At 45.5% G+C, this 13,682-nt stretch overlaps 1 protein-coding gene across 1 annotated transcript; it reads right to left on the reverse strand.

Annotated features, from left to right (window-relative positions):
• Positions 1 to 320: 320 nt before the first annotated feature.
• LRP3 (LDL receptor related protein 3) lies at positions 321 to 9,204 on the reverse strand. Its single transcript, XM_053449663.1, has 7 exons — positions 9,096 to 9,204; positions 5,363 to 5,410; positions 4,658 to 4,796; positions 4,109 to 4,317; positions 1,985 to 3,071; positions 1,434 to 1,566; positions 321 to 1,221 (listed from the first exon to the last, which is right to left on the reverse strand). Exons 1-7 carry the CDS (start codon positions 9,148 to 9,150, stop codon positions 439 to 441), a joined length of 2,454 nt encoding a protein of 817 aa, XP_053305638.1. The 5' UTR covers positions 9,151 to 9,204; the 3' UTR covers positions 321 to 438.
• Positions 9,205 to 13,682: the final 4,478 nt, after the last annotated feature.

Genomic DNA, 13,682 nt, shown 5'->3' on the forward strand with positions numbered 1-13,682 from the left:
GTATTTAAATAAAGCAGCATATGTTTTTTTTCTATAAGTTCTCCATAGTTGAGTTTTCTTAGCTCTTTTGAATTCGGGTTGATCATAACCATCACTATTTCCTTGGTGTGCGTACGTTATATAATGATATTCGTATAGGTGATTGAGTCTCCAAAGAAAAGCCGTAGGTAAAACGTGAAGCCCCCTATGCGGATCGCACACATAAATATATATTATTATATTTCCGAGGTTTTTGGGGGTTTTTCTCGGCATTGTTCCGTTCTCACTAGCACAAAGAGAAATTGTTTCCCGAAGCCAGCAGAAAACCGATAATTTGAGTCGTCTTGGGGCTGAGATTTTTAAATGGAGAAAGGTTATTGTATAAAAATAAATGCCGCGTCCCATATTACGGTCGGTTTCCAAAATTACAAAAATCTAGGGTAAGAACCACAGGTTTCATCAGCAAACCAGTAAGTATTCGTCGTCACTAGTGTCCGATAAGGGGTGGGATGGCTGTGGGGTCGGCGCTTCCGTTGAATGGTGACAGGTGACATGGACACCAAGGGGTTCTTCTTGGCAGGCAGCTACGCAATGGCATGTCTGCTGGTTCAACCGACTTGGGACATTCGTTGAGCTGTCTACGTGATCAGAGTTCCGCTTCCTGAATGGTAATCGAGGGGGTTCTTTTACCCGTTGATGGCTATGAGTCATATTGCTGGCCCCTAAAGTAGTTCTTTGTGATAGAGGCACCAAACATAACGTTCCCGGAGGTTCTGCATCAGAAGATGCTCCACACGTTGCACCCCTGCCCTCCAACATGGCTGGATTAAAAGAGCTATCACAACGCTCTGTGGAGTCGACCTCTTCTGTCAGCGTTTGTGTATTTGTCTGTAAAACCTGTAAAGGCAGCTGATCGACAGCACTGGGTCCAAGGTGCAAATCGTCGGTGGCCAAGTCGGGGCTTCCTGTCTCCAGGCTGTTGGTTTGCGTTTGCGTGTCGTATCTTTCTGGGGGCGTTGATGGGCTCTGCCAGTTTTCCTCATTGGCGCTGAGGTCGGTCTCGCTAAATCGTGCTTGGGAGACAAGTGATTGGGTCAGCAGCGGGATGTGTCCTCTCGCACGTGGTCGATGAAACAGTCGGTTCCAAAGGCGACCCAAGCGTCTCCTGGAAGAGGTTCTCCTCGAAGAGTGGCGTCTCATTTGTCTTCTCATAGCGGTACGAATATTCTGGAGCATGGAAACCTATCGATCAATCATAGACGTGTTAATAGGCAATATTAGTTTTTATAAGTGTTACCCCAGACCACCCCCATTGACTCTAACTACAAATTGCGTAATCCCCAAGGATCATGAGTATTGTAGTCCATGTCCTACACAGTGTGACACTGACAATGCGACCCCTGCTGAGTTTGGTGGCCTGTCAAATATGGCGTAAGGGTGTCATTTTGAATTACTTGAGAATCATTGAACGCCGGAAAGTCCTCAACGGGGGGAATCAGGCCCTGCGCGATCAGCTGCCCGTAGGACGGCGGCGCTTCGCGTCTCACAAACTCTGCCTCCAGCCGCGTCATCTGTGTTTCAAACGCCCTGAAGCAGACAAAACATTGGTGAGATAACCAATGGCTTTTCCGTTTTCCATTCCTTCAAGCCTTGGAAATATTACCACGTATCATAAATGCTCTTTAATGGAGGGGTAACTTTAATTAAAGTAAGAGTTCCACTGTCCTAAGAAATTATACAGAACAGTGGTACCGTGCGCATGAATAAAACGTGTATGTAAAATTGGTTAATGCAATCCTGTTTCCCCCAGAATTCTGTTGATCAATATATTTTTACACCTCTTTTCAGTGTTGATGCCTGAGGGCCGGAAGTGTAAAAAAAAATGTATAAATAGGCATTTTTACATATTTACATGCAGGGTAATAATAAGTAAAGGTATCCTTGGTGATGGAGCCACCGGTTCAGTAGCCAGGTATGCAATCTATACGATACACCACATGCTCACCTGTACTCTCTGCTCCGCAGCGAGTAGAGTTTGAAGGCGCAGCCCAGGGCTATGACTAAGAGCAGCCCGCAAACCAGGCTCCCGATCAGGGCCGCCGTGATAACTTTCCTAGGGACGATCACCAGGCAGTCCTGCTCGTCGCTCCCGTCCTGGCAGTCCTCTTGGCCGTCGCAGCGCCAGGTCTCAAAGATGCACAGGTTGGTGGCGCAGTGAAAGTTCCCCGGCTGGCACGAATAGCAGTTCTTCTCGTCGGAACCATCCGGACAGTTTTTTTGGTTGTTGCACCGATCCAGCGACGAGTAGCAGAGGCCGCTACCCCCCTCGCACGGGTACTCGTTAGCCTGGCACAGCGGGCAGTTCTCCTCGTCCCTGCCGTTGGGGCAGTGCCACCAACCATCGCAGCGCTGGTTGTCCGAAAAACAAGCCTCTTCGTTCCCACAGGCGTGTTCCCAGGGGAGGCAAAAGCCCTTGACCTGGTAGGTGGCGTTGAAGCCATGTCCGGCGATCTTTGACCGCGCGCGGTAGGACAAGGTGAGCTGGCCGTTCACCGACTCGACGCCGACCGTGTGTCTGTTGTTACGAACTGTTAGCGTCTGCAGGAGCCTGTCGCTCCGCTCTCCGATGCCCTCGTAGACTCTCACAAAGTCGCTGTAGCCCAGCTGCAGGTCCATTTGCAGGATGACGTGCCGATTATCCTGAGTGTCAACGTACCAAGTGCACTGGAGCTCCGACCGGCCGCGCTCCCAACGGAAGAAATCGGGTGACGCGAAGGAGCCGTAAAAATTGCCAAGTTTCCCCCCGCATGACAGATCGGGGCAGTTTTCTTCGTCGGACCCGTCAAGGCAGTCTTTGATGGCGTTACAGCGCAGCTCATTGGACAAACATTGCGTAGAGTGATCGCCATTACATGGGAACGTACCGGCGGGACATAAACTTGCGCGCGTCTCTGGGAAGGGGGAAGAGCAGTTCCTCTCGTCTGAATTGTCTCCGCATTCATCTAGATAATTGCACTTCCAGTTCCCGGGGATGCACTTGCCGTTCCGACAAAGGAATTCATCTGCTGGGCAGGACGTCTGGCCCATTTTTCCTAGAAATAAAAGCAGGAAAGCTACCAATCACTGACGTCAAAGGTTCTTAAATTTGCTTCATCCGTAATAATTTATACACTACCGTTCAAAAGTTTGGGGTCACTTAGACAGTTCCTTGTTTTAAATTTCGCCCATTAAATTTACATGAAATGGCTCAGCAGAGGCGGGGTTAATGTTGGAAACGACTACTGTAGCTGGAAACGGCTGGTTTTTTATGTTATATCTTCATAGGCGTGCATCGCACTTTATCACTCTCATCACTCCTGTGCTCCAATGGCCCTTTATCACTCCCATCACTCCTGTGCTCCAATGGCCCTTTATCACTCCCATCACTCCTGTGCTCCAATGGCCCTTTATCACCCCATCACTCCTGGGTTCCAATGGCCCTTTATCACCCCCATCACTCCTGGGTTCCAATGGCCCTTTATCACTCCCATCACTCCTGTGTTCCAATGGCCCTTTATCACTCCCATCACTCCTGGGTTCCAATGGCCCTTTATCACTCCCATCACTCCCATCACTCCTGTGCTCCAATGGCCCTTTATCACTCCCATCACTCCTGTGCTCCAATGGCCCTTTATCACCCCATCACTCCTGGGTTCCAATGGCCCTTTATCACCCCCATCACTCCTGGGTTCCAATGGCCCTTTATCACTCCCATCACTCCTGTGTTCCAATGGCCCTTTATCACTCCCATCACTCCTGGGTTCCAATGGCCCTTTATCACTCCCATCACTCCTGTGTTCCAATGGCTCTTTATCACTCCCATCACTCCTGTGCTCCAATGGCCCTTTATCACTCCCATCACTCCTGTGTTCCAATGGCCCTTTATCACTCCCATCACTCCTGTGTTCCAATGGCCCTTTATCACTCCCATCACTCCTGTGCTCCAATGGCACGTTGTGTTCGCTGATCCAGGTTTAGGTTTAAAAGGCTAATTGATGGTTAGAAACCCTTAGAAATGTCCTTGTTTTCCATTAAAACAGCTGAGTGACCCCAAACTTTTGTCCCAAAATCCAGATCTTCTGGGCCGTACCTCTGATATAGGACAGACGAAATCCCTGAGACTGCCCCGAACTAGATGCATCAGAATGGAAGAATATCCAGACGTGGTCCCGTGCGGAAATGAAAGCCGGAGGGGTGTTCGAGCCGCAGACTTTGTACTCTTCTCTTCTGGAAGACGGACCGATCAGCAGCCAGTCAACCGAACACTTAGGGGAATCTTCCAGGTCAAAGTTCTTAAAACTACACAAAAATCAAACAAACAAAAACACGTTTTACACGGAATGTCAGATGTAAAAGTTTGCGGGGCTCTAGATTCCCGAGCCTTGGCAGCGAGCCCCCGCATGGTCCGATCACAATAAAGCCCACCGTGGGAGTCAAGGGGTGCAACTTTACTTATCACACCGGTAATTAATTCCTATGACCCTCAAAGACTTGCCATCCTAGGTGATCACTTGTCGCGGCGTTGAGAAGAGAATGGCGGACGGCGCATGTTTTTGGGCCGGAATGTAAATCCGATATCTCTATTATCTTCTGGATTTTCAGATGCTTGGGACGGGTGATAGGAAGCTCATTACTTTACCTAATGGTGATGATGTCCCCGTGGTCCCCTTGTATATACCAGCTGCAGTTCATGGTGGATGGGTAGTTTAGGGGCCACGCAGGGCTGTAAATGACCCCTCTCCTCTCTGTGTGCTGCTCCAGTTTGCCCCCACAGGCGGCTGTCACATAAAAAACACCACGAGTGTTAGAGAAGGGACTCGATACGCGAAGAATGGATTACCGAGGATTAATCGCTTCCCTTCCACTCAATGGGCTGTTCGATGAGACGAATTAGAGAGGAGGGCGAGAACGATATATCTGGGAATTCTCTCCTTTTAATACAAAAGGATCTTAAACCCAACATCACTACGGGATCGAAACATTCGAGCAACTCGGTCCATCTACTCCCTGCTGGCAAAACGTATGGATCCTATGCTTTAGGCATGATGGTGACTATAATGCAGAGGCAACACTGAAACGTATAGCTGGGCCATACGTTTTTCTTCGCTTAGCAAAGAAACATCTGCTGCCCGGACGGAAAATATCCCAGAATTAGCATGCGCTGTCAGAGATAACACCTCGCGTCTGCGCGATCTACACGGCGCTGTACGGAATGCATGCGCGGCAGCAGCCTTCAACCCTACCTCCTCGTGCTTGGATTGGGGTGGAAAAAGAGTAAACGGTTAATTAATAGCCATCCGGTCAACAAGAGGCAGAATCTAAAGCCCTATACACGGTGCCTTACCTGCAAAGGGGTATGCGGGGTCCATCCATCCGAGGGACAAGACGTTTACTGATGGAGACAAAGAGTAGAGCGCGTTATTTTACACGGAATTATTCCAAATCTGCGCATGACGACTTCAGCTCGGCAGCAAAGTTAATAATACTGAGAATGGCTTTAACGGCGTTCTTCAATATACTCAATGATCACAAATATAATAACAATAATAACAATAATAACAATAATAATAATAATAACAATAATAATAATAATAATAATAATAATAATTGTAAGCTTGCGAGCCGGGCTCTGTCTACCTAATGGATCGGTTTGTCTTCGTCTGTCAGTTCTAGTCTCGTCATTCTCCTTGATTATATGGATTGTAAGAAGCACTGCATAAATTATTGGAGCTATATAAATACAAGATAATAATAATAATAATAAATAACAACTTTTAATAATAATAATAATGAATGATCTATTATTATTATTATTAATAATAATAATATTATATTATAATGTATTATTATTATTAATAATTATATTATATTATTATAATTTATTATTATCACTGTTATCATTTTCATAATGATTAATCATTAGTATTATTATTATTATCGTAATGATTTATTATTATTTTTGTTATTAGTTTGTTATTTCTGAGAATACATCACAAACAAGATAAGTGCCGCTCTTGCGTTGGATGAAGGTTGGAGATAAAAGGTTAAACTTGTTAACCCTTAACCTCCTTGCTGCTTTGTGGTAACAGGGTAAGGGGGGCTTTATAACTGAATGGGGTCCTTATTACCAAGCGGAGCAGCTGAGCGAGATTAAGGAGACATGGAGTGAAAAGTTGTCTCAATATTGACTCAAAATCGTTGCCAAATTATTTTAAAAGAAAAGCCACAATGATTTTGCCCGGGGAGGGGGCTGCTTCGTTGCCCACTTGCGAGGTAGGAAGCAGCTGCACTTGGCTGTCAGGAGGAACCTTGACTTATATATAAGAGACGAGACCCCCAAAGCATGAAAGAACAAGACAAGTGTGTGCAGGTGTGAACGCAGAACATCCAAACCATTCCGAAAGTGGGACTGCAGACAAAAGCCCCGCTTTTAGGTTATTCCAGGACAGGGAACAGAAAATTAACCCTTTCCGGTAATGCGACCCAGAAATAAGGATCTACCGGTGCCGCCCGCACATAAAGGCTTGGTGCCCGTCGCTAAGGGTTAATTACAAGCATTGGGAAGACTCGGAGTGAGCATTAACTTGTGATTCCAATAGATATCCGGGAAGCGGTGGATCTCCCGTCTCCCGTCTACGTTACATTACATTCTGCTAAGTACATTTGCCTTGAGAAAAGACCCTTGGGGCCGGTCTGAGAGGCAGCTGGGATGCTCCATAATGGTCCTGCCTCCAAAGTTGTGTAAAGGGAGCCACCGCAGCTATAAGCCCCCATCTTCAAGGTGTGAAATCTGGGGGGTCACACAAGATGCACCCTGAGGGTCCGCCTCACCTGCCCCCTGGGAGGGGTGTAAGCAGAGTGCAACAATACTGCGTTCTCTAATAGGAAAAACATGGTTTTCTTTAAACGTTGTATTAAAAATGCATTTAATAGAGAAGTCCAGACATCACACACAGATGAGGTCATATCCAAATCGCATGGGGAGGACTAAGCATTAAGCGAAGCGCAGATCTGCTTTCCTGGGCATTCTAGGTCAACAGCGGCAGTAAATGAGGGCAATAAGATCTGGAGTCCCGGGTAACCACAAAATGTGGGACGTCATCTTTATATGGCACCCAAGTAACCCTGCGGAATATCACTGTGTGTGTATATCATATATATGTATTATTGTTCCCATATCGGAGGACGGAGACTTGGCGCCATCAGGAAGAGTTCTGTTTACTCCAATGCTTGCTGTCAGGAGAGAAGCCGCCGGCGCGTGGTGATAGTTGCAGGTTGTTGCAGAAGTGGAGATGATGTAATGCGTTCTTGCAGAGGCCATTGATAAATAAACCCCCCCCCCCCCGCGCGCAGGCAAGCAAGGACGGCATAGACGGCAGGGACCGGTTGGAAAATCTGTGATTTCTCATTTTCTTCAAACTTGCCCATTTAAGACTGAATTATCGGCTTTATCCGTCCCTGAACCTGGCAGATCGACAGCTTGGTGTGTAGCTCACCTCTTTCAGACTTGGAGCTCCCTTGGCCCAAAGTCTCAATCCCACCTCATGAATAAAACCCTCTGCTAGATTCTGGTGGATTTCAACGTAAACAACTTTTTGCAAATTGATCTATTCCTGTGTATGTGCTCAGGTGTGAGATATAGCAGGATCATACATATGTCAGTGCAGGAGACAGCACAACCAGTTCTATGTCAGTGCAGGAAACAGCCTAACCAGTTCTATGTCAGTGCAGGAGACAGCCCAATGAGTATATGTCAGTGCTGAAAACAGCCTAATCAGTTATACGTCAGTGCAGGAAACAGCCTAACCAGTTCTATGTCAGTGAAGGAGACAACAGAATCAGTTCTATGTCAGTGCAGGAGACAAACGAATCAGTTCTATGTCAGTGAAGGAGACAACACAACCAGTTCTTGGTCAGTGCAGGAGACAGCAGAATCAGTTCTATGTCAGTGCAGGAGGCCGCACAACCAGTTCTATGTCAGTGCAGGAGACAGCAGAATCAGTTCTATGTCAGTGAAGGAGACAGCACAACCAGTTTTATGCCAGCATAAGTACCCCGATTCACTTGGAACCCTAGGAAAGTAAAATAAACCGGTGACTTTTTATGATATGTCTGTCTGGTAAGATGAACATAGACATCTCTTGTCCATCTTAATTTCCCAGGGATGCTGGTAACAGAAGCTTTACCAGTCAAACTGTAAACAGCCAATAGGAGACAGAATCTCTGCCCTGCTTTTCACCCATTGGCTGCCCAGTGTTCTAATGTGGAACTCTTTGTCACAGATACAGCCTCTTTTGATCTTATATATTATTGTTTTTTGTCCACACATTACCCCCAGCCTTAGGCCATCAATGGGAAAAGGCGCAGCGAGAAGCCAGCCACAAAATCCATGCGGGTCCACAAGAATTCCCTGCTTCCTGCCATCATGCATGAACACAGGTTAAGCACCACCTGACATAAATCCTCAGCAGCAATACACACACACTCCGTATACTGTGTGGCCAGGGGGCAGCTAGCCCAGGCGGTTAGTGGGGGTGGTAAAAGGTCCTGGCTCTGAGTGCTAGGAGTGTGTGCACAGCATTAACGGCATTCACGTGGTTAATTTCAAGCAATAAATGTGTATTTGTAAATAATTTTTACATATTTACTACTCACATTGCAACAATGTCCCCATAATAACACAATAAAGATGGGGATGTTGCCACTCCTGTCTGCACAAGCAAGGATACAGGGGTCGGGGCAGCTCTGTGCTCCCCCATCACATATAATTACCCCTTTCTGTGCTTCTGTTTTGCCCCCAAAATATATAAAAAAAAGGCCATGAACAATAAGAGAGGCATTGCAGGGAGCATCTAGCAGATGAGGTCATAGAATTAACCCCTTTCACTGCTGGCTCTGATCTGACAGCTATTTAAAGGGCTGTGTGGCAGCAGCACAATGTGTGGGGTCCTGGGCAGGGGGTCCTGCTCCCTCTAGCATCGTCTTAACCCTTTAGGTGCTGCATCTGCCCCAGTTCACATCGCTGTATTGTCTGTGATATATCCCGGAGTGAGCACTAAGAAGGAGAGGGTACTCACCGAAGCACAGGACACAGATGTGATGCAGGGGGTCCAGGCTGGCAGGGCTGAGCATGATGAGAGTGGGCCCGGGGTCCTTTGGGGAGGGCTGGAGGAGAGGCGATCCACATGAGCCGAGGCTTTGTCAGCTCCCAGCACACTCTGCACAGACATCAGCCGCGTCGGGGCAGCCTTCCTCCGAGTGCTGGGTGGGGGAGGAGAAGCATCCCTGGCTCCAGCTCATAGGCACTTCCCCACTTACACTCATGGGCTACCCTGCCACCTGCTCTGCCACCTCCCCTGTCACCACCTGCTCTGCCACCCCCTGCCAGCCGTTCTGCCACCAGATCTGCCACCCACTGCCACTTGCTCTGCCTCCAGATCTGTCACTTCCCCTGTCACCTGCTCTGCCCCCCTCTGCCAGCAGATCTGTCACCCTCTGCCACCAGATCTGTCACCTCCCCTGTCACCTGCTCTGCCCCCCTCTGCCAGCAGATCTGTCACCCTCTGCCACCAGATCTGTCACCTCCCCTGTCACCTGCTCTGTCACCCTCTGCCACCAGATCTGGTACCCTCCTCTGCCACCAGGTCTTGTATCCTCCTCTGCCACCTCCCCTGTCACCCTCTGCCACCAGATCTGTCACCTCCCCTGTCACGTGCTCTGCCACCATCTGCCAGGAGATCTGCCACCCTCTGCCACCTCCACAATCACCCTCTGCCACCAGCTCTGCCACCTCCTCAGCTGAGAAGTAGAAGGCAGAGGAAGCACACTGTCTCTCTCTCCTGGTTCAAAAAGAAGCCCTCCCTCTTCTAGGCAGCCTCCCCAGCCCCCACTACTCCTGTGCTGTTATACACACTCTATCACCATACCCATGCTGGCTCTGATTCATTTACTACACAGTCTGAGTATTCAGCAGGAATATCATCATTCATATTATACACACATTGTGGAAGAGACTGATATTCCAGCCCTAACAGTCGCCTTATATATCAGATTTGATATATATATATATATATATATATATATATATCAGAGTGATTCCACATAAGGCCCTAGGGGTGCAGGACTGGTCTCCTGCCCTGATTTGGGGGGGCTTCCTACACTGTCCCATTGGGTAAATCCATGTTTCAGATGGCCTGCATAGTGAGATTTATGTGCTTCGGGCTGCAGCATCATTGGGCCATTTAGGTGAACTGGCCCTTAGGGCTTTAAGTTGCCAGTCCTGCCCTGCGCATGTTAAGGCTGATGGTCACTATAGGTTACAATGGCAGAGATGATTATGCCGCTATAGCTACACAGGAAAATGTTTATCATAAATCATAGTCTATACAGTGCATGGAGGTTATAGTATTTTAAGTATAAGGATACTGAGATTAAACGAGTCAGGAGAGGGATGAAAGCGAAGTGAGAAGAACAGAGATGATGGAAATCTGTTTTCCACGGAATAATCTCAAACCGTATCGATCAATACTTCTAAGTATTGCAAACATAAGGTGAGGAAGGACAGCCTGATATATAAAACACCGGGCAGAAGGACTCCCGCTGGATATAACGAGTAAATTATCTTGTGCCCTGGCCGATGCCCTCAATTACCCCCCCCATAGCCGGCTGTCGCGCCCTATTATTCTGCAGATGGGATCACATTTTTTTAAATGTGGTTGTCTGAAGAGAATGTAAAAAAACGAGGAGATGTTGAAAATATAGAGTTTAGTAAATGAATGGGGGATGCAAGCAATTTGATGCGACTGGATGAAAGCGGAGGGGGGTGATTTATTGCTTTAATCTTGGGTTTAGATCCACTTTTAGGTCCCACCGCAAACTGCCATGCTTACTCGCCTATATTTAATGTATTGCAGGCATTGTTGTGTTGGTGTCAGTGTTGGGCAGATGGTTTGGTTGGCATCATGGGATGATGGGACTCGTGACCCATAGTGGAATGACCTGCAGGTTGACTACTAGTAGCCAGGATCCACTATATAAGATTAATCGGCTGCCTAGGGTCCTCGTGGTTGAGCCAAAGTATATTTTTGATGCTTTTTTCCCATCTTTTTAATTTCCTGCCGTGCTCCCGATCAGCCTGCAGCTTTCCAAACCCTTCATTCATTCACTCCAATCAATTATTTATTTTTCCGTAAACACAGACGCCTTCTCTTGCGGACCCCACATCGGCTCTAATGGACAGACACCTTTCATTATGCCTTTGGTGTCAGCTCTTTGCCGGTTGCCTAGCAACACTTGTTCATTAAAAGAACACGTATCCACGGAGGTATACGACATAATTATTCCTTCACCCAGCCCTCGTCGTTAAGCCATTTATATTTCAAATATTCATCAATTTGCATCCGTATCAAGACAGACGGTCGGGCAATTATTATGACGGCCGACAGATGCGCCTCTGATAATTATGTGTTACCTGCCAACCGAATATTAATCATTAGATAAATATTATAGAATTTATTATTAAAATAATAATATATTATTATATTAATAATATTATAATATATTAGTATAACATATTATTATTATATTGTTCTTAATAATAATAAATATATTATGATATTGCTATTATTAATAATTAATAATAACAATATATGATAACAAAGTAGCCATTGCTGTCGATGCATTTATTCCCCTGGAGTAAAAACAGATTAGATACTCCTAGTATTCTTACATTGTACAACGCTATGGAATACGGTGGCGCTATATAAATCAATAAACCATCAGAATGTTGATTCCAACTATTTACTATGTGGGTCTACTGTTTAGAGCAAAGTCCAAGAAAAATATACAGCTCCGTCTCTACGGCTAGATGCACAGCTTTTGTTTATGGCTTTGCTTCTGTCGAGGTTTTTATCGAGAATTTTATTTTATATATATAACAGTTTGGTCATATGGGATGGGAACGGCTTTTTATTGCAGCGTAGAATTTAAAAAAAAAACATAAATTAAGACAATAAAGCCTTTGTGAATCTATCTATATATTTTTACTTATTTTAGGAAAATCAACAGAAGAAGAAAAAGGGTAAATATTTGGTTTAAAGCAATAAATATTTGGATAAATATTGGAGGATTTGGTGAAAATGCTTAATGCATGCTATATAGGTGGAGGAGGTGAAACGTGACTTTGAAACGGCGGCACTGATCAGTTTTTATTTATTGTCCCCTTAAACCATGGGAACGTTTCCAGCTCCAGCACCATGGGAATAGCGCTGATGTCTCATAGGAAATCAGGAACAATCACGATCGTGAACGGCATTATCCAGAGCCCAGAGTGTCAAGAACATTAGGAGCATTAAGGCTTGGTGATGAACTAATTCATCCCTATGTGTCCTGTGATGTAACAAAGGTCATGTAAGCAGAACAGCCTTCCAGCAGAAGTGGTTGTGTATTAAAGTTGTGTATGTTTCCCAAACTTAATATAAATAAACTAGCGGTATATACATCCCTTTAGATTGTAAGCTCTCAAGCAGGGCCCTCAAAGCCAGGACACCCGATGTGTTTGTATGTGTTAATGTATATTAGTTATGTATGTGTTAACCACCCTATTTAAATTGTACTTATGCGGCTAATTAAAATAAAGGGTGATAATAATAATCCCTAAACTTTTAATGGCTGAAAATGACAAAATAGTTAAAATAATCGCCCAAATAACACCCCACATTTGTCACGATTAGTATCTTTATGGAAAACAGTCGGTGCAGAATTGAGATATTAAATCAGGGATCCGTTGTAACTCTTACGACATTGTTGTAGGATTCGGATCAGTGCTCCAGTCACCCCTCGGGTCCATGCAAACCTCATAAACATTTCAAAAATAGGTTACAGGAATTAGCAGCTGGTCTGATTCCCAATGGCAAGCAGCATGCGCAGATTCAAACTTAACCCTTCGCAGTTCACGCCTTTGAAATGTATTTTTTTTTTCATCCTCCGATCGCTCAATGAAATAAAAACTTAGAAATCTAGAACCTTGGGAATGTTATGCAATTCTGAAATCTACTCTTTTTTTCCCCACTTATCGAGGTTGGCCAGCAACGGCCCCCGCACCTATACATAGTTGGTGCATGAATATTAGATAAGGAAGCTTATAAATGACGAAGTGTTATTGGCGGGTTATAGATACATAAAGGCATGATTTTTTTGGGGAAAGTCCTAAGTCTGGCGGGACTGAAAAGAGTTATGGTTGTGCACTGAATGTTTTGTGTTTGCGAGAGATGTGTTGAAAATGTGTGTCGGCGATGTGTGTTGTTTTGGTGTGACCGTGAAAGTCTGGTAGGTGTCGTGGAGTCTTTTGAAGTTACTGGGGGCTTATGCCCAGATACTTGCGAGCCGGGCTCTCTCCATCTAATATATCGGTTTGTCTTAGTCTGCCAATTCTTGTCTTGTCATACCCTTTAAATATATGTATTGTATTAAGCGCTGTGTAAATTGATGGCGCTATGCCTCTGCTTTTTGGGCACAGCTGGTATTACATCACCTCACCACTAGGTGGCTCCCTTCACTACAAAATCTATTTTATTATTATTATTGTTGTTGTTATTATTATTATTGTTATTATTATTATTATAATTAATGTTGCATTTGTCAATTTTATAAAAAATGCAAATACA

This window comes from Spea bombifrons, chromosome 10 (assembly GCF_027358695.1).
Source record: "Spea bombifrons isolate aSpeBom1 chromosome 10, aSpeBom1.2.pri, whole genome shotgun sequence".
NCBI classification, from domain to species: domain Eukaryota; kingdom Metazoa; phylum Chordata; class Amphibia; order Anura; family Pelobatidae; genus Spea; species Spea bombifrons.